General features: G+C 43.9%; 1 protein-coding gene across 2 annotated transcripts in view; it reads right to left on the bottom strand.

Annotated features, from left to right (window-relative positions):
• Positions 1–536: 536 nt before the first annotated feature.
• LOC144755218 (complement factor H-like) overlaps positions 537–27,055 on the bottom strand; it is a 1,175,739-nt gene continuing 1,149,220 nt past the window's right edge. The window contains exon 25 of one of the 2 annotated variants that reach the window (XM_078643916.1): positions 537–882. In XM_078643916.1, coding sequence (XP_078500042.1) covers positions 856–882 — 27 coding nt within the window. In that variant the 3' untranslated portion in view covers positions 537–855. The remainder of the gene's footprint in view (positions 883–27,055) is intronic. The other variant, XM_078643925.1, reaches the window with a different exon arrangement.

The following is a 27,055-nucleotide window of genomic DNA, read 5'->3' on the forward strand; positions in this document are numbered from 1 at the left end:
TCATTGAGCCTGTCTCACTCCCAGAAGAAGCCCTCTTTTCATGACTCTGTAGTGTGCCATTGTTTTGAGAGACAGTACTATAGCACTAGAGCTACACAGCAGGAACCTTCCACATATTGACACAAACATTAACACGCCCTGGGGCTTATTTACAATCCCCTTTCTCTGCTGGTGTGTCACTTTAAATATGGTAACAAATGATATATCGACAGCGCAAGGGGCTTGTTAATAGGCCCAACTGTCCCTGAGGCACACCTCAGAACTTCCTCTCAGTCTCCTAGACATTCCAACTCACATATAGTGCAAGTTGTGTGTAACACTTTACCAGTCTTTCCTGTGTCCTGCTGTGGCTCTTAGAAGCCTACAGCTAGCCCAAACCCTCCATACTCTATAGAGAGCTCTTTCCCCCTCCTAATATAGACTCTCACATCTGACCTGACACAGTGTGTACTCTTTCACTCACCTGAGAGAGGGGCCCTTGCAGTTATATTTAGTATATCTCAGTGCGCACCTCTTTTCAGAAAAGGAAACACTACTTAGGATATAAACGTTTATTTGGCGACACAGACAAAGGAACCATACCAGATATAGTTTAACAGATAAATGAAGAGGCAATGTCCAGTTATAACTATCAACTCCTTTACAAGTTCATAGCTTTAAACATTCTTTTATACAAAAAAAATGGAATGTGGTTTAAACAGCAACATTTTGAAGAGTCCCTAGAGACAATTAAACAATGCGTGGATGAACATGGCTTCAGGTCACAGCATGTGGAGATATATGTTGGTCATGAGATGAACGAATACTTTTTTTTCTTCAGAACCGTACAGGTCAGGAAATCAGGATTCTCTTTCTTCATAAGTTTATCCTCGAGTTTCTAGGCTGAAGACACAAGCATTAATTACTGATTAGCTCATTTTATTATGACACTGGAACACCATCACAGCTTTATCATAACATATATTTCTAACAAGAACATATTAGCATGCACGAAAGTGTCACTTAGAAACTGTCAAAGATGGCGATGAGTCAAAGATGGCAGATGCCTTAATCTGTGTCTACCTATTCTAGACCTAGCGCCCCCTTGCAATGTGCTTGAGATGGACTGAGAAGAATTGACAAGATGTACACTCACAGTATGGAGGGCTAGAACTCAGGCAGGTTCTGGCACGGGGAAAATGAGTGATCGAGACTACCCTGGGATGGCAATGGGTGATACCTGTCTTTACTCCACCCTCTGCTAGAAGACCTGGAAAGTGGAGAAAACTAAGGTTAGGCAGTGGAGAAAAGGTTTAGGCATCCCGCTTCACTTTAACTGGAAATCTGGTTGGAGGGAACCCTTCATTGGTGGGGATAGCTCTGGGCCCACAGAGTGTCTAATAACAGGAGTGGCCATGCAGGCCCTTGAGATAACTCGCCGAGGCCTGCAGGACCTACATTGCGGATGTCCACTCCTGAGGTGCCTGCAGGAAGTAAGGTAGTGATGACCCTACGGGGCCCTCTTGGGTCACTTCTGTCCCTGCTGTGTAGGGGTCAGTCAATAGAGGCCATCCCATGAAGGTATGTTTGGGCCGGAAAAGTGGCCTGGCCTGGCCTCAGGCACACAGATGTACACTTGACAATCTCCCTGTAGGCGGCTGCTAAGACGGGACATGGGGATCACATTTGATCAAGGCTGACAGTGGGTAGGCTACCAGTCAGTGCTTCTACCTGATAAGATACCAGGGGAAGCTCCCACAAGGTGGGCAGTGGGACTCACCACACCCCTGTTTCCTCTTTCCTGCTCACCCCACTATCCTCAGGCACAGAAACAGCAGAATGTCTTTGTCCTCCCAGTAGGAAGAGGTCACTGAATGAGATATGTGAGCAGGCTCTTTTGAATCCAGCACATCTTTTATAGCCATTGACCCTCAGGATTTGCAGCTGATACTCCCTGGATGAGGTATAACTCTCATTGTCACCAGCCCTGACTATCTTGGCCATTAGCACAATACAGGCACTCACAGCATACCAGCTTCCTCCTGCATAGGTGGGGTGCCATGCAAAACTGTAAAGATAAGGAGAAGAGCTACCCTGTAATTCAACAATTCGAACAATCCCTCTGTGTGACTCATTCCTGCCCAGTTCACCCATCAGTTTGGGAACACTGTCACTCTGAGGAAGCTATTAAATTGAGACCTCAAAAGCAGGCAAAACCCTCTCAGCACAGTACCAAAGGGAGCTGAGAACTACATTATGGGACTAAACTCTGAATCCAAATAAATCCCTGAGCCAAATCTAGACCAAAGACCAGATCAGAAAGGTTAAGGCTGATCCAAAGGCAGATCGAGGCCCCTAAGAGAACTTGTGAAGGACCGTAACAAAATGATGCACACCTTCTTTTTCACACTACATTGAACTCTGACATACAAGTGGTTAGCACAGGATGATTCAATAGTTAAAGGACAGGGTCAAGAGTTATGCTGCTTGAAGTTCCGCTGACACTGACTAACATTAAGTGAGGTACGTTACATATACATAAGGCACTGCTTGAATGGGGGATGGGGATTTGCCAACTAGGTCAAATGCTTGATGAGTACCCAGAAGCGTTCTAAGCTATGTCGATGATGACTACAACTGCAACTTCATACACACCTACAAATGACACAAATTCCGGATTCTAAGCTTAACTGGCACTCACTTATAACCCAGAATGATTTGTCTTTTAACAGACCGACATTCATAATAGGAGATTTTTCCCACCGACTCGGGCGTACTCATATACAATTGATCCTGGAAATTTACGGGGCCAAGTGCATCCCACAAATTCTTAAGAGGCATTCTGCGAGTTCCATATAGTGTTCCTTATGAAATTGTCCACGAAGAACTAGGCTTAGATTACATTACTAACCAGCTCCGTCTTTTCCCTTTAAAACTTTGACACTCAATTTGAGTAAACGAGGAACTTAGTTTTAGCAGATGAATTTTACAGGATTGTCTAAAATTAGAAAATGTCTCCTGTGGCTGGCGTATATGGAGCATCATTTGCAGACTCCAGGGAGGCCCGACTTGCACAATAATTCCTCTATTATGACTCGCTCTAATGGCAAATGGGTTGAAACTGCCTTCAGGGACAAGCTGGCATCAGAACATGAGGACTTCACATTAATGAAACACTCACTGCGTCACACGATTTTAGGTAAACTGTCAGCAATATAGAATCTTTTTTTACCTGGAATATGACACATCACCAACGCCGCCAGTTATCTTATTTCAGGTTGAGTTTACTCCCCCGCCTAGTCCCTTTTAATCTTGGCTGTTTTACGTACTCAGATTTGCCCCTTTGCAATTGTGATAATACATTGATCAACAATACATTACATATCGTCATGCTTTGTCCAAAACTTAATAATCTGTTTCATAAGTTTTTACGCCCAATTTTAAAACCAATGAATTTTACACAAGTCAACTTTCGGCCCATCTCCCTGCTCCCCTTTCCGGCGAAGGTCATGGAAAAAATCACCAACATACAGCTGACCCGTCACCTCGAGGATAACAACATCCTAGACCCCTCGCAGTCCGGATTCAGACAAAACCACAGCACCGAGACAGTCCTCATCGCTGCCACAGACGACATCCGGTGCCAACTAGACAAGGGCGAAACTTCAGCCCTCATACTCTTAGACCTGTCAGTCGCCTTCAACACGGTCTACCATCGCACACTAAGAACACGCCTCCAAGAAGCCGGAATCCAGGAGAAGGCCCTGGACTGGACCACGTCCTTCCTCTCCGGCAGAACCCAGAGAGTCTGCCTCCCACCCTACCGATCCGAAGCAACTGACCTCATCTGCGGCATACCCCAAGGCTCATCCCTCAGCCCGACCCTGTTCAACGTCTACATGGCCCCCCTCGCACATGTGGCCAGCCAACACGACCTGAACATCATCTCCTACGCCGACGACGCCCAGCTAATCCTCTCCCTCACTAAGGATCCGCACACTGCCAAAACCAACCTCCATGAGGGAATGAAGGCCGTAGCCGAGTGGATGAGGAGTAGCCGCCTGAAGCTGAACTCGGACAAGACAGAAGTCCTCATCCTCGGCCCCACCCCTTCTGCCTGGGAGGATTCCTGGTGGCCGACCACACTGGGAACAGTATCGACGCCCACGGACCATGCACGTAACCTAGGATTCATCCTCGACTCCTCGCTCTCCATGTCGAAGCAGGTCAACGCCATCTCCTCCCCCTGCTACAACACCCTCCGCATGTTTCGGAGGATCTACAAGTGGATCCCGACTCAAACCAGAAGAACGGTGACCCAAGCCCTCGTCAGCAACAGGCTGGACTACGGCAACGCACTACGCAGGAATCCCGACCATACACCTACAACGACTGCAACGCATCCAGATCGCCTCCGCCCGCCCGATCCTCAACATCCCCCGACGCAGCCGCATCACCTCCCACCTAAGAGACCTACACTGGCTCCCCGTCAACAAGAGGATCACCTTCAAGCTTATTACCCACGCACACAAAGCACTCCACAACACCGGACCTGCCTACCTAAACAACAGACTCCACTTCTACACACACACCCGCCAGCTCCCCTCTGCCAGCCTCACCCTCGCCGCCGTCCCACGCATCCAACGAACAACTTCCGGGGGCAGATCCTTCTCATTCCTCGCCGCCAAGACCTGGAACACCCTACCCACCCACCTGCGGCAGACCCAGGACCTGCTCACTTTCAGGAAGCTCCTCAAGACCTGTCTCTTACCTCACGGATAAGTAGTGCGCTTTACAAATTCAATGATTGATTGATTGAAACACTACGGTTTACTGAGATGTGGCAATACCTATAATTCCTTCAGCAGGTTCCACAGAGGGCTTTTAAGACTAGCTAATAGCAGAAGCTGTGTGTATCGGACCCTTGTCACCTCTCACTACTAGTGTCCCATCAGAGAGAAGAAAAGAATTGCTGACGAGATTTATCTTGTGCTGATTGAGAGATCACACCTGATGTTAGAGAAGAGCTAAACATGGAAAGTTTTCTGTTAGTATAGCAAGGTAGCATACCATAGCAGTCTGCCATGAGTTATTCTTAGACCCCTTTTCCTAGGATTTCAGAATAAAAATAAAGCCGTATTATTTCTGTCCACACAGCTGAATGTTGGTAATTCTTTAAGTTTTGGAGGGTATATTAGGGAAAAACTGAAAATCTAATGCATCAAAATGTCAAACAAATAATTCTCAAGGACCGGCAAGTGAAAAAGATGTTCAGATGGTACACCTATTTAGAAATAAAATAGAGGTAATCGTGGAAGGATAGCGCGTTGGATTGTATAAGTGCTAGATATTGAGAAATTATTGAGAGGCATATTTACAAGAAAATGACGCAGCGCCACAGGCAATTTTGGCTAATTTTCTAAGTACAGAAATACACCATATTTACAATACTGCGCATTCCTGTATTCAACCCTGCACCGGCAAAAAAAAAGCAGTCTAGCGCCAACACTGGCACCCTTGCACCATTGTGCAATGGTGCCTGCGTTGCAGCGATGTTTGTTGTTGTCCTGGAAGGGACACCCTCCTTCACAAAAACAATCATCAATGGCATTTTGCCCCATCTGTGTGAGAAAGAGCAAATAACGAAGACAAATACAAGTATTTCTCCTTGTTGAACACTCTTACGCCTCCCCACGAGAGGTGTAAGTTTTTGGCACTGCCTTCGATTTATATATCCTTGTAAATCTGGAGGTGTCAAAAAACAATAGGTGTTGCATGGGAACGCCCACAGCAAAATCCATTGCACGCCCCTTTCCTGCAGAAACCTGCATCCAGAAGGACCATATTTACATGGCAGTGTTAAGCCACGCAAAGTGGCTTAGTGCTGCCCTGTAAATATGGAACAGGGCACACGTCACCAGAGTGTCATAAAAAGTGATGCTCCGGTGGCTAATGCCCTTATTCCTTAGTAAAGTATGAAGAAGTCTGTAATCTTCCATGTTCGTGAAGGGCGCTGAAGTTCATGAAGTTCATCCGAGGTGAAGTTTAGTTTGCTAAACCATCTGACTGGTGATACTTTTCTTCTACAGGAAGTACCATCTCCATAAGACGGAACAGCCAAGAGCAGGAAACATACATAAGATAATTGGTACAGGGGCTGAGGGAAGCTTTAGGAGCCCAAGAACAGGCAGTGTATTTAACCATTACCTGCAGGGCTTTTGTTAGCCTTGGTTTACACCAGGTAAATGCAGCTTCTGTTCAGCAGCCATGTTCTGTAATTCGAATTCAGAGGAGCTGGACTTCATGAGTGAGGAGTGGTGCAGCGTAGATACTCAAAGGCGACAACAGGTTCACAAGTGTTATATTGAACAACTCCTGCTACTGAGAAGGCCAGCTCCAAAACGGCATTCTTCACACTTGGAAAAGCATGTGAAGTTTAAGAAAAAGATCCTTCTCAACTTCGTACACTCTTAAAGGAAAAGCTGAATCGGGCTGAGAGGACGTTGACTAAATGTGGTGTTAAATTGCATAAATGCCACTTGTACAATATTATTGTAATAATGCATAAGTGGAATAAAATGTCTGCCTGCTGTTCTACATGCATTTACCTGCTGGCACAGAGCCTGACCTGGAGGAGAAAAGAGGCAAAAGACTAAGGCAAAATTGTTAGAGTAATCAGGGGTGAAAAGTGGAAAGACACAAGCAAGATAGAGGGACTTCCAGATAACATCTTCCATAAGTCACAGACTAAACTCTAATAGTAATCAGTGCAGTTATGATCACTGTTGAAAGGTGGTTTATTAGTAGGTGCTGGTAGGTACCAACAGTTAGTAATAACACTACAATGACAAATAAAGTTCAGTCAAATCTCAATAAATTAATCCTTGCTCAACCTTTGGTAGTTTAGCTGACAAGCAGTCAGACTTAACTTAAGAGACAGATGTGTAAAGCATTTAATATCTCCAAAACAGTAAATAAGTAAAACCAAAGGCACAATAAAAATTCAAAATCAATTTATAAACATAGAGGATATGATTATCTTTAGACGCCAGAATGACAACAATCCAATGCAGGGAACCAGATATATGACTTTTTAAAGATTAAATAAATACATTTGCTTTCTAGCACCTAACAGTATGATGCTCCAATTGCGCCATTTGGTTGTGCGGACCAGGATAAAGTCAAAGTGTCAGGACGACCGCGATGAAGCGTGGGTTGGATACAATAAGCGGTAGGGCCCAGTCAAGAATTATGACGTATGGCCTGATTATGGGTTTTGTGGTCTTCCTGCAGGCCACCACACTAGCGCCCCGAAGGAAGACCACCAAACCCGTAGTCAGACCGCCTGCTGGATTATGAGTTTAATCCTGGTAGGTGGTCAGTGCTGCTGTGGTCCCATTCTTAAAAATTGCAGGAATCGCTGTTAGCATGAGCTGAAAGCCATTTTGTACTTGGCAGCCATCTTAGTTAGCCATGTGCTCGCCGTGTGCTTTCTCCCTCTTCTAGAGCCTTGCACATGATAAGAAAGGCCTAGCTAGTAGAATGCACCTGCTCCTAGTATTGAACGGTCAGGCTATTCTTACTGATGTGTTCAGTTTAGTCTCCCCACCCTCTTTGTTGAGCAAGCACATTTTTTATACCCATATAAGTCAATAAGCATGCTTGTATGTGCCAGGACCTCCCCTTGGTTTTATGCTGACTATGTAACCTATGCACATATAAGGCCCCTGTTCTCTGTACTCCTTAGAATGCCTCATACAGTGGCCTGAGGGTACAGTGTTACGCAATCTCCCTCATGTGAGGTTAATAAATGCATTTCTTCCTGTTCAGGACCACGTTGTGCAGAAATACAGGGGGGCACAACATGTGCCCCCCCTGCATGCACCCCTATACCCAGAGGAAACAGAGGGCCTTGTAAGGGCCCCCTGAGTTGCCTCAATGCCATTCTTTCCATGCCAGGCTCCCCACCATGGAAATGATGGCAGAGAGAGAACTCATAATATGCTTGGTGGTGCCGCATCAGTACCGCCAGTATACTGAAGCCTCTAACCGCTGCACCATCACCTTGGGATCAGGGATCCCTGGCGGTTGCGGCTCTCCTATGGTGGACCAACTGCCAAAGTTGTAATACAGTGAGGTTGACTGCCAGTCTGGCGGTCCCTGGGCCACCTCCATGACTAAAGTGGTCCCTGGATCGCCTAGGCTGTAATCAGGCCCTTAATCACTTTTTATCGAGATATTTATCTTGACATCGAGCAATCAAGTCCTCAGATCCAGGCTTCAGTTCAATGACGCCGGCCTGAGGCAGCGTGATGCCTCTGTGAGTCCTGGAGGTCTTTGTCTTCATCGTCAACGGTGAGGAGCTCCGGAGCTTTCGGCAGGACAAACCTGCATGGTCAAGCCGAGTTGCAGTTTGAAGTCACCGGCTTGACTCTCATCGTCAATGCTGATATGCTTATGTAGCTTTTCACAAAAAATTGCCAAACATTCCCAACTTTTCAGAAGTTCTTCCCTGAAGATTTCTTGATGCAGGAAAGTGGTCCAGAGCACCAGCTAATGGTTCAGAAGCTCTCGTTTGCTTCTTGGGGTCTGAGTTAAATCTGGTCAGTTGGAGTTGTCTTTGTTGTGATGTTGCAGGTAGCTTCTTCCAGCACTCTTCTACCTGTTGATGATCAGGGAGTCCACTCCCTATCCTTTAAGACAGTCAAAGTCCTTTTGTTGTGAAACCTTGAAAGTGCAGCAGGTGCATTTTTTATGCGCACACTCCTCATTTGTGCAGTGCAAAGTTCTAGCAGGACAGTCCTTCTTCTCCAAATGTTTCCAGGCAGGGATCTGAGCTGCAGTGCAGCTCTCCCATATGTATGCTATATTCTTGGCTGGCAAGAGGAAGGCACCCCCAACCAATGGGGTTCAAGTTGCCACACTCTGATGACCACTTCCTGGGAAGTGTGGCATATTTCTGTCTCAGAATGCACATTTGCAGAAAAATCAAAATGGATAAAATCTCTCATTGGAGTTCAGATCTGGGTAACCCAACCCATAGGTGTGGATAACTTTTCCCTACACTCCCCTTCCAGCCCCTCTCCTAACGTAATTAGTGGGGCTACTATCTGGCTGGGGATCAAGGAATAGGGCATGGACCTGTTTGCTGTGCGATCTGTGATTCCCCCTTTGAAGACCAGTTTAGTTCCCAAGCCCCTTTCCTATCCTGGCATTTACAGGCAGCAGATCTCCTCCCACCAGATAGCTCTATTGTTTTAGACCTAGGTCTCTTCCCACCTGATCAGGGACAAGCTTGCCTCAGGCTGTCAAAGGCTAGCCAATCAGAAGAGGCTACTAAAGAAATGCTTACGGAAAGCAAGTTCTAAAATTACTTTCCTGAAATATTCATAATAAACCCAACCCCGGCAATATGCTGGATTTATTGTAACTATTATTTTGATGCTTTAATTATGGTTCCAGCTCACTCCTGTCAAAAGGTAGACTTTAATAAAGTTTAACAAAGCTTTCCCATGTTAGCCTATAGAGCTAGCAGCACTACAATGGGGAAACGACTTTGGCTATTTGTCCATCACCAGGGCATATAAAACATATTTTAAAATGCTTTTTTATTACAAATCACCCTACACTGAAGGCACTTAGGGGAGACCTTAGGGGTGACTTATATGTAATAAAAAAGTAGTTTTGCACTTCAGAAGTACTTTTAGTTTCAAAGTCGAATTTTGACACAGTTTTATTATATAACCAGCCTGCAAGGCTGCACAGCAGTGCCCACTTAAGTGCATTAAGTCCACTGCAGTCTCTTAACCTACATGCTCTACCATATACTACAGACTAAGAGGTAGGCTGTCTGAACCAATTTTATTTACACTAATTACCATATACCTTTTAAGGACAAAGCATTAGCCCTGGGCCTGTTTAGCAGAGCCCAGTGCACTTTCAGAGAATGTAACCACCAGTATCAGTCAAAACAATGGGGGTCATCATGGAAAAAGAATGACTATCCTACAATCTTTATGCAATATAGAATTTATATTTTATAGTAAGCCCATATACAATTCATGTGTTCACTAATTGCTCTGCCGTCAGGAAAGAGCCTCCAATCCCATAAAGCCCTATAGGTGCTCTAAACATCTATGGACCACAGAAGCTCAATAAGAGGTCAATCCTCCTTACATCTTACCTAGGTCTGTATCAGCCTTTATCTCATCTTGCTCCATTGCTAACAGGTCACAGAGGATGCTTACATCCCAGTCAATCACATAGCAAAGACTTACATTGATATTTGTCAACGATTATTTCCTGTTTTTTATTAACTGTTTATCAGTGCATCGATTAATTTCACTTTTGTTTCATTGTATTCTTTATATTATTTCCTTTTTAGTGAGATTGGTTAGGCATTTTTTGATTTAACTATTACTTAAATGTATTGTAGCATGTGGTACATTAGATGTTCAACCTGCAGTTTATTTCTGAGAAAGGGATTGTTGATTGTGGAACGCTACCAAGTAAAAAGACAGCACTTAAAGAGACTTCTTTACTCAATAGCAAATATATTTTACGACTTTGCGGGAGCTTGGTCACAGCTCACATCAATACTTCAGATTTCATCGTCCATAGTTAAGCGGCCAATTGGTCATACAAATTGGCCTCAAATGTGTTTTTAAATGGGCAAAATAGAAGAACCTGCATACATGATTTTTGTCACTCTTCATAGAATGGACCAGAGTCACATCCCTTTAGGGTTCCCAGCCCAAGGAGAATGATAGTATATAGTGAACAGGGCTGAACTTAAAATGTGTTAGCAAGTATACAGCATTGCTGTAGGAAGCTGACTTTTTTGTATGATATATCAAAATTAGATATCTTTTGTAAAGAGTCTAGGGGTTCCTTCAGGAGTGGACAGGGGGTTTGCTATGGCAATCCCAAGGTGCTCGTCTAGGGGTAGTGTGGTAGAGCAGCCTTAGGATTATCAGAGAGGAGTGTTAGACATCTGCAAATACACACATTACTCAATAAATGACACACATGACTTAAAAAGAAGATCCACACCAATTTATATATATTACAAGTATCTTTATATTCAATTCAATTCAGTTCTATTAAAGTTTTGGAACTCTAATGAGGTTCACTTAAAAAAATACATACCAATTAATACATAAAATACAATAGAGCCATATAAATATACAGAATGATAAGGTGGTCCGAGAACAACATTTTTCAACATATAGCAGTATCAAAGAATAAAATGTTAAATTTAGCAGCCAACATGAGAAAACAGAAGTATCAAGGGATAACATTTAAAATTTAGCAGCCAACAATGAAAACGCAGATCATATCATGAATTGTGGAAGTAACAAATAGGTAGCAGCCAGGACACCATAAAGCACCTTCATGGATCAAAGTTTACAATTAGCAGCAGAAAATGAGAGAACAGGAAATATCCAGAGGTAAGCAAATGACATGTAGAAAGCAACCGGTATATGTGCAAATTTACAAATTAAAAATTAGATGAACACAGAGCCTTTAGAGTAGAAGACACAGTAGTGCGAAGTACCTTCATAATTAGGATAAAACGTCTAGATAGAAGGTCAACGATTCAGAAATTAAATCCCACTTGGGAAATATACAGTTTAAAAAAAGTTAACCAATTTTACGCATACTGCTTCATTTTTGGGATTAAAAAGAAAATTGCGACCAGAAACTACATCCTTGATACCATTTTGTAAAAACATTGGCCTAAGCCAGCGATGGCGATGAAAGGCTAGTGCCGGATAAACAAACAAAACATGATCCAAGTTCTGGATACTCAGTTCACAAAAATTACATTTTTTTCAATTTTTCGGATTCTGATACCAGTGTGCTGTTAGATAATTTCAAGGTAGAAGATTAAATCTAAATAAGAAGAACCAGCATCTTGTTCCATGATCTAAGTTCCAAGTTAGATATTTCTTAGGAAGTTTCAGGGAAGTAGTTTTTGTTATTATCTTTAGTCTCTCTTTAGTCTTACAGAACTCTATATCTCTATTAAAGCTGATCATACAACTTAAGTTTTTTACAAAGGATTTGAATTCTAATAGTGGGAGGGATATCACAGATTCCTCCTGAACACAAAATAATTTTAGGGCCAGAGAGAAATCTCGATTTAGAGAGTATTTCTCCCCCATACTACCGAAAATGTCCTTACACATGATTCCCCTTAGTGAATAGTGTTCACTATTTTTTAACTGGTATCCCCAACGTAAGACTCTAGAAATGCCTTGGATATAGGTACTTATCAGTCCAAGTTCCAATCTAATAGCAGCTGAGTAGACTAACGTATTAAAATTACACAGTTTTTCGAAAAATATGACCTTCTATCTTCTCTAGAAAACTCCATTCCTTTACAGAGATTGATTCAATGGCATAAAGTAAGGTTGATGGAATTTTTGCTTTCAGCACCGTCAGTAGATGTAAAAAATGCCTTCTACCTATTGTATTGTAAAAAATGTGTAGACCAGTAGCGTGGGACGTAGCTTTACTTATACTGTGTTCAATATGGAGTTTATGCTTCCTATTGCTCGTGATTAATTTCCCTAGATATAAATATGAATCAACCACCTTCAACTTTTCCTTGCCAATATGCCAATTAAAATTTCTTAATTTTCTGCTTCTTTCACTTTTCAAAATTAAAATGTTGCTTTTAGAAACATTGAAATGAGCCGCCGTATACTTCTGTAATGACAACAACTTTTTATTTATGCCTATAGGAGTTAGATCCATCACAACAATATCGTCTGCATAAAGGAGGCAAGCGAAAGACTGGCTACCCAATCTTTGTAGCATCGCCCTCTCGCTGAGAAAGACAGTCGGGTAAATCTGCTAAATATAAGGAAAAAAGTATCGGTGCTAATAAACAACCTTGTTTCAAACCATTTTCTATTGGATATACAGATGTTAATCCTTGGTTTCCACCCATTAATACCCGACTCCAGGTTTGAGAGTATAATGCTATGACTAAGGATAACAGGGGGGCAGGCAATCCCATATTTTGTAGTTTCCTCCAGAGAAGCGGCCGATCTACCTTATCAAAGGCCGTAGAAAAATCTATGAAGGCCATAAAAACATTTGATTTGCGAGATAGCGTATATTTCTCCTCAATTAATTTCAACATGGTAATATTATCCAATGTGGAATGATTTTTCCTGAAACCTGCTTGTTCTATAGGAAGGACCTTATTCTCCATGACCCATTCCATGAGATGATCTAGAATGCTGCGTGCGAATATTTTCCCCACTGAGTCTAATAAAGCTATTTGCCTATAATTACCCGGATGAGTTCTAGGGTCCTTTTTGTGTAGGGGGGTTAAAATACTTCCAGACCACGACAGCAGTGTCTTCCCCTGGGAGTAACAAAAGTTAAACATAGGGGCTAAAAACGTAGCCCACAAAAGAGGTTCCTTTTTAATTACCGTCATCGGCATTTCATCCGGAACCATTGCTCCTGAGGATCTCATTTTTTTTTATAAAACCAACTATGTCACTCACTGAGTGTACACAGTTCGGTGTATGAGTTACCAAAGGGTCAGGGGCAGAGGGAAGAAAAATAGGGGAGTAAGTATTTGCGGCATAGAGGGCTACCAAGTGGATTTTCCAATCCTCTTCTTTAACAGGAATAGGGAGAGATTTTGCTCTTGTACCGCAGCAGTCAGCAATTACTTCCCAAAATGTTTTTGAATTATTTTTGGAGGCTGCCTCTTTTAACTTTACCCATACACCATCTTCCTTAAATTGCTTCAGAGCACGTTTTTTCCTCAGACTTTTCCTCTTCAATTGATTAAATTCCTACGTTCATTAGAGAAGGTCAGGAACTGTGCCCTCACCAATTTGTTGATTTCCCTATTTAGAATAAGCCATGGATTATAATAAGAATTCTGTTTAGTTGGAACACGCAATGGTTTACTTAATACAGCCAAAGAACCAATATTACGGGAAAAAACTTCCAAAAGTTCAATTTGACACGAATTAAATTCAAGCACACCTAGGAAGTGCTGATCTTTTATCAAAGCTCTTAAATTTACTTTTACTTTGCTTGCTGCTTGAGTATTCCAATGAATTCTACCATTATTTACATAAAACCCTACACTGCTGCCTCTAAAGTTCCACGGGCCTACCTTAGCACAAGTATAATTACATTTAAAACAGATCAACATATGATCACTAAAATCAGATCCCAAGACTTCCATGCTTATGAGGTTACAAAAGAAGTCGGAGGAGACTATTAAATAATCTATAATTGAATTCCCTGTTGGGGCCTTATGGGTATAGTTAGCAGGAATATGGTTTTCTAACCTCCCAATAGCAATTATAAGATCTAAACTTCTCAGACCTTCAAGTAATATGGTGCCCCTTTTATTTGTCCTGTTTTATTCAGACATTGGGCCATGGGGATTTTTAGGGATTCATTTATTTCAGTGTTGGAAATTACCCTGATACTATGTGGGTAGATTTTAGCATTCATATCACTTACTAGGATTATAGACTTACAATCTTCCCTTTCCAGAATAGAGGAAAGAAACGCGTTACTTACCTGTAACAGCAGTTATCCAGTATTGGTGTCTTTCATAGATTCACATGCCTGAATCATTCCCCGTCGTCGAGACGGGAGCCTCCGGTATATAGAAAAGTAATGTCTTATAGACATACATAGAGAAAAATAGGCCTAAGGGCCTCACCTTAGTAGCCTATCCTAGTCCTTATGCAAAAAGGACCAAACTCTTAGAGCCAGCCAATCAGCTATCACCTCCCTCTAGAACCTTCCTGGCAGGAGCCTCAGTCTCTCAGATTTTCGTACGCACCAGCTAGGTAGGCGTAATATAGTTAGAGAGAACGTGTGTCCTTCCCGGGGAGGCGGGAGGGTTGCATGTGAATCTATGAAAGACACCAATACTGGATAACTGCTGGTACAGGTAAGTAACGCGTTTCTTATCCAGTATTAGGGGTGTCTTTCATAGATTCACATGCCTGAATCAGAGTAGTCAGCAATATATTATGCACATGTCTGATGTAATCATGCAATATAATCAGTTAGATAATACACCCATTATCATGCAACTGCGAACATTAGCATACATCAACATAACATAATAATAAGAGATGTGCATACCAGGATGGCGGGATGTTGGAAGGCTCACCTTACTGGAATAGATGTCGAAGCACCGCCTGGCCCACTGCATCATCCTGCATAAGCTCAGCATCCAGGCAGTAGTGTCTGGAAAATGTGTGCGGTGACCTCCATGTCGCTGCTCTGCATATGTCCAGAATCGGCACTCCAGCGAACACTGCTGCAGATGTAGACATTGCTCTGGTGGAATGCGCTTGAACAGTAGCATGTAACGGCCGTCCGGCCTTCTCATGGCAGAATGTTATCGCTGAAGAGATCCACCTGGAGATGCTCTGTTTCGTTAGAGGCAGACCCATCCTTGGTCTACTGTAGGCTACAAATAGCTGTGACGACTTCCTGAAGCTCTTTGTCTTGTCTAGGTAAAACTTTATACACCTTTTGAGGTCCAAGGAGTGTAGCGTTCGTTCTGCTGCAGTGGTAGGGTTTGCAAAGAAGGAACGTAGAACCACCGGTTCATTGAGGTGAAAGTCTGAAGGCACTTTCGGTATGAACTTGGGATTTGTCCTCAGCACCACTCTGTCTTGTTTAAACTGCATGAATGGTTCCTGAATGGATAGAGCCTGCAACTCGCTGACTCTCCTGGCAGACGTCTTGGGAAGGATCTATATAGTCCCTTTAGGAACTGCTTGATAAGCCCTCCCGTCGACGGTACTGTCGTCGACGGCATGATCTTCGTCGTCGGTGTCTCCGTAGACGAGACTTTCTTCGTCGACGATGTCTTCGTCGACGATGTGCTCGTCGACGACGCGCTCGTCGACAATTCATTTCTCGTCAACGTCTTCCTCGTCGACGTCCTCGACGTCGATTCTCCCGTCGACGGCGGACTCCTCGTCTACGGTGTCGTCGTCGACGGGCCTATCTTCATCGTCGATGGGTTCTTCGTCGACGGTGTCGTCGTCGACGGGCCCGACTTGGTCGTCGATGAGGTCTTCGTCGACGACGGCTTCGGCAGTATGATAGATGGGATAGGTTTACCAGCTGACGACGATGATGGGGTGGTCGTTGTCGAGGCGAAAACAGACAACGCTTTCGTCGTCGACACAGTCGTCGTCGTTGTGGAGACGGCAAGTGGTGTCATAACTCTTTTTTGCGTTGAAGATGTCGCAAGTTTACTGGATGACTGCGCAGGCTTCTTAAAGGCATGAGAGCCTTTGTCAGACACTGAAGATGTTGTAGATCTTGCCTCTGAAGATTTTCTGTGTACCTTCATAGGAGGAGTGTCTGAGGGGCCAGGGGATTCCACCCTTGGCCTCTTGTGGGAGACTTCTGAGGTCATGGAAAAGCTTCCCTCCGAGGACTCCACATTATCCCTTTGTTTAAGCCTGTCCAACCAAATTAGCAGTCGACCTTCTCTATCCCTCAAGGTCTTGTTAGGGAAAGACCGACATATTTTACAGTCTTTAGGGATGTGGTCAGGATAAAGGCAATATAAGCATAGGTCATGCTTGTCCTCCACATGTAGCCTTTTCTTCCCACATGAAGAGCAGGCCCTGAACAGGGCTTTCTTCTGGGACTCAGACATTTCTTTAGAATTTTGAAGAAAGAAATCACTTACTGCAAGGAGAAGAGTCTGAAGTATCCCTGTGCGAGATTTCGAGAAAGAACTCACTTAAACAAGTGAATAAGTAGGTTTTGAAGAGATCCTGAGGAGAACTCAGGTTGGAGACTCCCTAGCACAACGTGCGGTAGAAAATCTGAGAGACTGAGGCTCCTGCCAGGAAGGTTCTAGAGGGAGGTGATAGCTGATTGGCTGGCTCTAAGAGTTTGGTCCTTTTTGCATAAGGACTAGGATAGGCTACTAAGGTGAGGCCCTTAGGCCTATTTTTCTCTATGTATGTCTATAAGACATTACTTTTCTATATACCGGAGGCTCCCGTCTCCACGACGGGGAATGATTCAGGCATGTGAATCTATGAAAGACACCCCTAATACTGGATAATAAAAACATAAATATCTTTTAATAGATACGCAAGGGATGCATCTCGAGGAAGGTATACGTTTACAATTAGCAGTGATTCTAAATGATCCTGTGAATCCTTAAGATATATACTGTAATTTCCTGAATCAAATTAGAATCATGGAACAATTCTTTAAAGGATCAGTTAAAATGTGTACTAAGCATATTAGCGATTCCTCCTTTAGCATGTCCTCTGTTCACTTGGAGCGCCGGCCAGCCGGCTCAGTACTGTGGAAAAGTAAATTTTGCCATGTTCTGTGTCCCTACGCGTCCTCCATCATATGTTATCTGTGCATGATTAATATGCATATGTATTCCCCATGTTCGATTAAAGACGCTATTGTAGTTGTGTCCATCTCTAGTATGCCAGTTTCCAGTTCTCGTGAATACTACGAATAGCAGGCCTATGTAAAGTTACGTTGCCACGTTTCTCAGTGTGCACGTTATTTCATTGTAAAAGTCCCCGTTTCTAGGCCTCAAAAGGGCCCGGACATCAGATTCAGCTCCTGTCTCCTGAGCCTCGCTGAAGAGCGATACAGCCCCCACCTGTATCCCTGACCCTTCACTTATTTCCTGCCTTGCAGTGCCCGGTTCAGCCTGACTCTGCCTCTGAGTCTGCCAAGAGTATGTTATGATTCTAATTATCAGTCCAGCCCTCCTTCTCTACATTCCTAAGCTACTGAACTGCATCAATAGTTTCCGTCATAGTCTAGCCTTTACGTCTCCATGTAAGAGAAATACTGTATTTAATGGTCATTCAATATTCTTCATCACGCACTACATGTAGAATAATGCATGCTCCAGTCTTAGAGTCTGTTCGCCTTTACCCCGATAACTTTTGGATTCTATCAACATGTTCTCTAAACATCAGATACTAGATACTGTTTAGGTACATGTCGCCCTGACTCTCCAGACTTCAGTCTCTGCTCCCAGCGCAGAGTTCGTAGCCCCCAGCTTCTCCTAGTAATACGTCATTGCCAGCTTGCGCGCACCATCAGGTTAGAGGTCCCGGCTCCTTAGGTAGCCCCCTCCATGTTTCCGCCCCATTCATGACATATTCTGTTACGTTTGCATCACATGTCTATGTATACGCCCTGTTACACCTACTTTCACCCTTATCTTTCGCGACTGCTACGCGTCACACCTTTGCTCCACCCACTGCTCCGCCTATCGTATGTATTGTAATGCAACTGTTTTAGTATATATGATCGTGCACTGTTATTAAATGTTTACGCCGATTCCGATCCTGCTCTCGGCAGCGCTGCCATCCTATTCCTGTGCAGGTTGTCCTGTTCCTGTCCTTATGCTGTATTAAACCTGCAAAACTCCTACTACCTCGAATCTTGACTCTTATTTATTGAGCTATCTGTTATTCATTTATTCATTCAAAAATAGAGGTATTATTTATTTATTTACCACATAATGGCGCCCGAACAGGGACTTGCCCTTTCCCCACGCGTCGGTGAAGCCACGCCGACCCCCTGACCCTCTGCAGTCGTGACGGAACTCTTCTGCGCACCGGCAGATATTTCTGCTTCAAGTATCCCTCAGGCCCACGGAGGAGACGGAGGAGGCGGTCCAGCATCCAGACGAGACGGTGGAGGAACGCGGCGAGTCCCGACCAGAGCCCAAGCCGAGAGTCCAAGGTCCGAGGTATTCGGAGGCCCACCCGTAACAGAAGTCCGAAGTTCGTCCGTCCGGCGTCGAAGCAGTCCCGTCCAGTCTGAGGCCTTCCGTTCTTACTGCCCGGTGAGTACCATTACTGGGGTAGTATCTAGACAGGGTCAATCTAATTGACTCTGGTCCGTGGGTTGGTGGTACACAGACCCACAAACGAAGTGTCCACTTCGGTGGATGCGGGTCCTGACGTGTCTCTTTATGAGACCGGTGAGTTTCGTACTGTTTCAGCAGTGCATCTAGTTTCTGTTCCAGTCAGTTCTGTTCTCGAGAAAATTCATGTATTCTGTGTTCCGTATTCCAGGTAGTATTCTGTTCGAACTGTTATTTTAAATGTTCTTCATGTAATTTAATGTCGTGGTATGAGTGTGAAGTAATTATCGTGTTTATTGTGTATTGTATTGTGTCCAGATTATAGTTCAGTCATGCCGCTATTTTCAAAACTGCGTCAGTTAAAAACTAGAAAAGGTCTGCTAGAAGCAGCAGTTCCTGTTCCGCCTAGGGACAGTCCAGGTCATTTTATGTATCAGAAGCATGGCATAAGCGCCATATTGTATCTAGATTTATGGGTCGAGTATACCAAACAGTTAGAGGAAAAGTATAGATGGCCTGTATCAGGCACATGGGATGCCGAGTGCATCATGCGAGTAGAAGAAGCATTATGGAAAAAGAAAGCCAGACAGTCACAGAAAGATGCCATCGAGTTATGGCGCAAAGAATCTCATAAAAGAACCGAAAAAGAAATCAGAAAGTCTGAACTAAGTAGAGAATCCTTAGAACGAGCACAAGAAAAAGAATTAATCGAGATAGGTGAACGAGTTAAAACCGAACAGTCAGACAGACAGAGAAATGCCCTTATTAAGGGTATGTATCCTCTTCTTGCCGAGGGCTTGCCAAAAGCGACCCCGGAGGCATCCAGTAACTTTCCGCCACCACTAGTTCCGACCAAGCTACGTCACAAACCGACCGCAGCTGATATTTTAATTTCGTCCTATTTGGACGACACAGTCCCAGAATATGCGAATCCCGCTCCGCCAGTCCCTGTAAATCAGGCACTTCCCGCTCCTCCAGACACCGGAGTACCTGTTACGGTACCCCCGGTCCAACCCACCATACAAGTCCAGCCTGCATTTCCATTTCCCACTCTGCCAGGACGAAGAGCATCAGTAGACGACTCTAGTTTAGGGGCCGCAGGAGGAGGTCCTCCTCAGACCCCGCCGCCACACAAGCGTCTAACGTTAGCCGAATTACATGTACAAGCGTCACAGCGTACGCCTAGATATCAGTCTGTTGCAGAAATAAGAAAAGCCCTTAACGAATGTGGCTATGATCCAGTCCCAGGCGAGGATAATATGGTATTATATTCATTACGCGTGAGAAAGGTGACCGAGTATCTAGTCACCCTACCAGATATGAAAGAGGATCTAGACAGAATATATCGTTTCATCCGTACAGGGAATGATCCAGAAAGTATTAGTGACGTCATGTGCCAAAGAAAAGTTGAAGTCCAGCTCATGCTATTAAAGTTTCTGATTAATTGTTTAATACGAGAACAAGATTATCCGACCAAAGATCGAGCCGAAATGAAAGCCCTGACAAAGTGGAGTGATAATATAGCCGAGGGTAAGCATAAGACTATCGGTAGTATAGAGAGTATGTACAAGAAAATTCGCAAAGAAATAATAAGGTTACACGATCAACGTAAAGCAGCACAAGTAAGCGAGAAAGAAAATGACTCTTCTACAGAAGAGGTAGAGGACGAGAATCCCGACAGAATAGCGTATGTAGGAAAATCTATATTCCCAGATCGCCATTTACGTCTAGAACACAAGCCAGTTTTTCACCATCCAGCACCAGAACAAGGTTCTCTAGAACAAGTATTTCAAGCTACCGATCACATTCTGAAATCACGAATCGGTTACAGTGAATTAAGTACCATGCATGAACAAGAACTAGTCCGATCAGCAGTCCGATGGATTACTGATTCTACCACTTTTCCAGACGAAATAGTGGCACAAATGTTTCTGAAATTGCCCCCAGCCGAGCAGCGACTGGCGGGTATGTATATGATCCAGCACCTCATTACATTGTATGAGGGTCAACATTCTGATCCAGGTCCGTTACACGATGTCCTGAACGAGTTACTCCAGTATAAATGGAAAGGTTTAGGTACCGATTTAATTAGTGTCATTCTAGAACAGCGCCACAAATATAGTATGTTTCTGAACCCGCATTTTGTTCATGTCTCACCCCCAGAAAGTAAACCCTTTTACATAGACAGACAGAATCCGTTACGAGAAGTGCATCCAGTTAAGACAGACGGTGGTGAAATGCAACGAGTGTTTGTTTACACCCCTATCACAAAGATGGAACTCTTAGAGATGAAAAAGTTAATTCCCTGTCATGATAAAGATCCAGCAGGGTTCCACCGAGAATTAAAAGACATGCTCCGTATGGGAGAATACACGTATCCAGATATTATTAAAATGTTAAAGGTCCTGTTGCCCGCAGGGGTATATGAGAAACTCAAAGAAAAAGAATGGGAGGTGGGAGAGAAAAAGATCGATTGGGCAGTTCTAGAAGCTGAAGATAAGATACGAGTACCAGGTACCGGTCTTGGAGATAAATGTAAAGAATTACCTGAACTATTAATACAAGTTTTGCCCAGACTATTAGCAACTAAAAAGGAAGACTGGGATGCAATCTCAGCCTGTAAACAGAAACAAGACGAAGACACTAGCGATTATTATTCCAGATTTGAGAAATGTTTTACCATAAACAGTGGCCTCAAGACAAGTAGTGAGTCATACCCTCATCTTTTTGTTACTAAATTAGTCGAGAATTCAAGTCCACAAGTTAAGAATCGAGTTTTGAAAGTTGAAAGTACCTGGCAAGCTAATACCCCGTCCCAGATGTTACAGATGCTTCAATATCACCAGAATAGAATCAGAGAAGAGCAAGAACACGAGAGAAAACGTATGAAAGACACGAAAATGAAAGTACTAGTTGCACAATCTGTTCCACAAGATAGTCAGAAGAGGGGTCCGAATCAAGCCAGTCATCCTGCAGCTCCCGTTAAAGGGAACTGCAATTATTGTAAACAGCCAGGTCATTTTATAAACGAGTGTGCAGTTCTGAAACACAACATAGCTACCGGTAAGACTAAAGAAAGACCACGTCCGCCTAGACAAGAACAAGTTTCACGGACTTCTCAGCCACAGAATGCACAACAGACAGTTACTGTACCGCAGCCCATCGCTGCAACACAGCATGTTACACAGCAGATGTATCAGTATGCACAGTCCGAGTATCCAGAGTATCAGCCATATTCATGAAACAGCCTAGAGAGGGAGGTAGGCTTGCCTCTCATCGAGATACCTGTAGATCAAGAAGGTCCCTATGTTCATAGTCAAGTACTAGGGAAAGACAGAAAGTTTCTGATTGATACAGGGGCAAGTAGGACCACTATAAGTCACGCCGAAGTTCCAGGGGCTCCGCTCTCAGGCTCTAGAAATGTTTCCCTTGGATTTTCAGGAAAGCCTATCGTAAATGAAATTTCAAAGCCAGTTACTCTAGAAGTAGGTCCATTGTCCCGCACTACTGATCTGTTACTTACGAAGTCATGTCCAGAAAATTTATTAGGCATTAAAACACTGAAAGAATTAGGTGCAGTTATATGCTGTTCCCCAGAGGGAATACGATTGTTCCTACGTGACTTCAAGGGTCACTATGTATTACGAGATTTTGATCCCAGATTGTCTAATGTCCCGCAGCATCTATGGGCGCAAGGTCCAACTGATGTTGGTTTTATGCAAATCACACCCCATCGTGTGACTCTCAAGCCAGGTGTAGTGTTACCACGAATCAAACAGTACAGATTGCCACCTGAGGCTGTAGCAGCCTTATCCAAAATTATTGACGAGCTTATGGCTCAGGGAGTAGTTGTAGAAACTGACTCCAATGTATGTAATTCTCCGATCATTCCTGTCATGAAACGTACTGATCCAAATGCACCCCCAGTATATCGATTAGTGATTGACCTCCGAGAACTTAATAAATGTATTATTCCCCAGTACCCAGTTGTCCCAGATATTTCTTCCCTATTGACAGCCATTGATTCCGAAGCCACATTTTTCACTGTCATAGACCTCAAGAACGCATTCTTCAGTGTCCCCATTCATCCAGACAGCCAGTTTCTTTTCGGATTTTTTTTAAATGGAAGGAGCTATATGTTCACACGAGCTCCTCAAGGTTTCACAGAAAGTCCTAGTATTTATAGTCAAGCACTTAAGAGACAACTAGACAATATTCACATGCCAACTGACACTGCCCTGCTCCAGTATGTCGATGATCTACTGATCACAGCCCGTTCTGAACATGCTTGCGAGCGAGCATCCCTTACAGTCTTGTATTTCCTAGCCGAGATGGGGCACAAGGTGTCCCCTTCTAAGCTTCAATTCTGTGTCCAGCAAGTGGTCTACTTAGGACACTTACTGTCCAAGAGGGGTAGGCAGTTGACACCTGACCGTATCCAGTTAATAGCGAGTCTTCCTCAGCCCAAGACCCAGAAGGAGGTACGTGCTTTTATCGGCCTTACTTCTTATTGCAGACAATGGATTCCTCAGTATGCATTTCTAGCCAAGCCACTGATACAGTTAACGACACAGGAGGCAGCCGTATCGACTGTCCTCCCCTGGACAGCTGAACATACACTTAGTTTCAATGAGTTAAAGAAAGCCCTATGCCAAGCTCCAGTTCTAGCTACACCGAACTACAGTAAGCCTTTTACACTTTTTGTCACTGAACGCGAAGGTACAGCATTATCTGTTCTCACACAAGATCAAGCAGGACAATACAAGCCTTGTGCTTATTTTTCGAGCACATTAGATCCAGTAGCCCAGGCTCTGCCTGCGTGCCTCAAGTCAGTTGCAGCCACAGCACTAGCTATCAGACAAAGTGATTCCATAGTATTAGGACATTCCTTGACAGTACAAGTTCCACACTCCGTGGAAGTTCTTTTAAACCGAACACAAACTCAGCACTTGACGATTGCACGTTTAACAGGTTATGAATTGACACTGTTCCAGCCACACATAGAAATCAGACGCTGCAACGTCCTAAATCCTGCTACACTGTTACCATCAGTTAATCCAAATCCTGCCACACACGATTGTGTGGAAGTAGTTAACATCATGACAAAGCCAAGACAAGATCTGACAGATATTCCATTACCAGATCCCGACCTGACACTTTATGTGGATGGTTCATGCATGAGAACAAGTACAGGAGAACTAGTCGCCGCGTATGCAGTGACTACTGACACTAAAGTTATTGAAACACACCGTATTGACACCCTGTCTGCTCAAGCAGCAGAGCTAGTTGCTCTGACTCAAGCCTGCATACACGCTAAGAACCGGAAAGTTAATGTTTACACAGATTCACGTTATGCATTTGGAGTCGTACACGACTTTGGAGTGCTCTGGCAGGAGAGAGGTTTCATGACTTCTCATGGAACCAAGATTCAGCATGGTCTCCTTATTCAAGCTCTGTTAGATGCAATACATTTACCGACATCCATTGCTATCATGAAATGCAAAGCACATACGAAAGTTACTGACACTATTTCCCAGGGTAATGATCTAGCAGATCGCACAGCCAAGCTTACAGCTCAGACTCCAGACATTTCAGTTAATCCGACACAGACATACACTCCAGATCTGACTACCTGTATGACAGTTAAGGACCCTACTCAAGATGTCATAGATATCCAGTTACACGCTACTCCCGATGAAATCAAGAAATGGTCCGAACAAGGAGGGGTACAGACAGATCAAGGATGGTTAACGGAGGGTAGAGCCACATGGTTTCTCCCCGACTCTATGGTTCAAGTCATTATCAATACCGCACATAGTCCAGCACATCTAGGAGAGAAAGCTATGTTAGACAGTATCCGGAACATTTGGTTCAACAAGCATTTACGAGCTGCAGCCAAGCAGAAAGTCCGTACCTGTATGATATGTTGTCAGTTTAATCCAGGTAAAAGTGTCCCGGTGGAACAAGGTGGTTTCCAGCCTCCTGACCACCCTTTTGAAGTCCTCCAGATGGATTACATTCAGATGGAGCGATGTCGAGGTTTCAAGTATGTCCTTGTAGTTGTATGCGCTTTGTCCAGGTGGACAGAAGCATATCCAGTTCCAGATTACACAGCCGCGACCACTGCCAAGCAGTTGGTTCGTGAGTTCTTCCCCCGTTATGGACTCCCTAGAGTCGTATATTCTGACAACGGCCAGCCATTCTCATCTGAACTCATGAAGCATGTTTCCCTGTTGTTAGGGTACCAGTGGAAGTTCCATTGTGTACGCCATCCTGAAGCAGCCGGTCTCGTAGAGAGACATAACCAGACCCTGAAAATCCGCATTGCAAAAGTATGTCAAGAGAAAGGTGTAGACTGGCTAATAGCTCTGCCAGTTGCTTTGTTCTATATGCGCATGGTCGCACATTCCAGATCAGGTCTGTCCCCGTATGAGGTCGTTTTCGGCCGCCCCCCTAACATGTGGGGTACTCCTAGACCCCGAAGTATTACCGATGTTTCAAGTAATATGCTGACAGATTACCTAGCTTCCTTGATGTCTGCCCTCAACTCTTGTCGTTCACAGGTTGCCGCCGCATTTCCAGACAATACCGAGGTGGCACCGCATGAAATCGTTCCCGGATCCATGGTCCTAGTGCGAAATTTCGATCGCTCAAGTCCGCTGGAGCCTCGCTGGAAGGAGCCCCGACAGGTCCTCCTGGCCACCCGTACAGCCGTGAAGTTGGAGGGACGCAAAGGCTGGGTGCATCTTTCGCACGTCAAGAAGTTTTATGGATTGAAGCCAGTCTCAAAGAACATTTCCCAGGATTTAAAGGACTGCCAAAGTACCATTCTTAAGGACTGTCCCGCAAAAGACAATGTTACTGCACCCTCCCTGTTAGAGACAACTCCGCAACAGGAGTATAAGCTCAAATTAAGGTCTAGTAAAATAAGTCAGCCAGTTTGATTGTCTAAGTCCTCCCCTAGGTGAAACGGTTAGACAGGTTTCTGACATGTATAAAATAGACCCCCATAGTGAGAGAGTTAGTCAAAACTCAATCCGATGTATCGTTTTTCTATGTTTCATATTATTTCTCAGCATTATGATTTCCTGCACCAGTTATGCATTTTATCTGTATTTTCCAGTTTCTCATGTAAATAAGTCTTCTAATGTTACAGTAGAGCACACGTTTAGTGATCTGCCGCCTCATGAACTCTCTTACCGCCTCGCTATGCGTAACAATTCCTTTATCCGCATGTTACATTACTCACACCAGACCAGCAATGCCACTAATTGTTGGGTGTGTGGTCGACTCCCCCCTTTCCAGACACCGAAGGGAGTTCTGCCACTTTTTCCTTATCCATTTTCACATAATGGTTCGTGTGGAGCATGGTCCACGTTAACGTCATCCTCAACAGATATGTCTTTTCTTAACAGTACATGTTTCCCAGACAAGCAAGGTCTTCCCCACAGAACAGGGTTAGATCTAGAGAATGAAGTTTATAATTTAGGTAATTATTCTTCGAATTTCATGGTCCTGAATGTTCAGTCTGATTCTACTCCAGATTTACCTGCTATTTCAGTACTACCAGTCAAAGGCGAATTATGTGTTAGAAATAATGGTTCCGTACATATAGGACATAGTGATTGTACTACTATTGTCAAATATAGTGACAGTGGGAAATCTATTTTCAAAGCTTCACGTCATTCTTATTTTATTTGTGGTCAAACTGCATATGTTCGTCTGCCCCTCGATTGGGAGGGAACCTGTTACATTGCCTTCCTACTGCCACCTGTTTTTCTAGCCCCACCTGATTATCATAGAAACACACATCTAGTACACATTAGACATAGAAGGGAGATCGAGTCCCCAATTGTCGATTATACTGAAACTGCTCTAGAACAGTATACAGATTTCAATAGAGGTTTCTTCTTCTTCATAGGACCTATCCAGAATAGTAAGCTAATCCGTAGGTTAACAAGAACCCTTGAAGCAGTAGTTAATGAGACTGCCTCTGCTCTAGGTAACTTAACTGAAGAGCAATCTGCTATGAGATTTGTCGTTTTGCAAAATCGTCTCGTCCTTGACGTCATACTGGCCGATAGGGGCGGGGCCTGTGGAGTCATCGGATCTAGTTGCTGCATTTTCATTCCAAATAACGCGCCGTCTGTTTATTCAGCCATAACCAGACTCCATAAAATTGCCCAT

Source organism: Lissotriton helveticus, chromosome 1_1, assembly GCF_964261635.1.
Source record: "Lissotriton helveticus chromosome 1_1, aLisHel1.1, whole genome shotgun sequence".
NCBI lineage: Eukaryota > Metazoa > Chordata > Amphibia > Caudata > Salamandridae > Lissotriton > Lissotriton helveticus.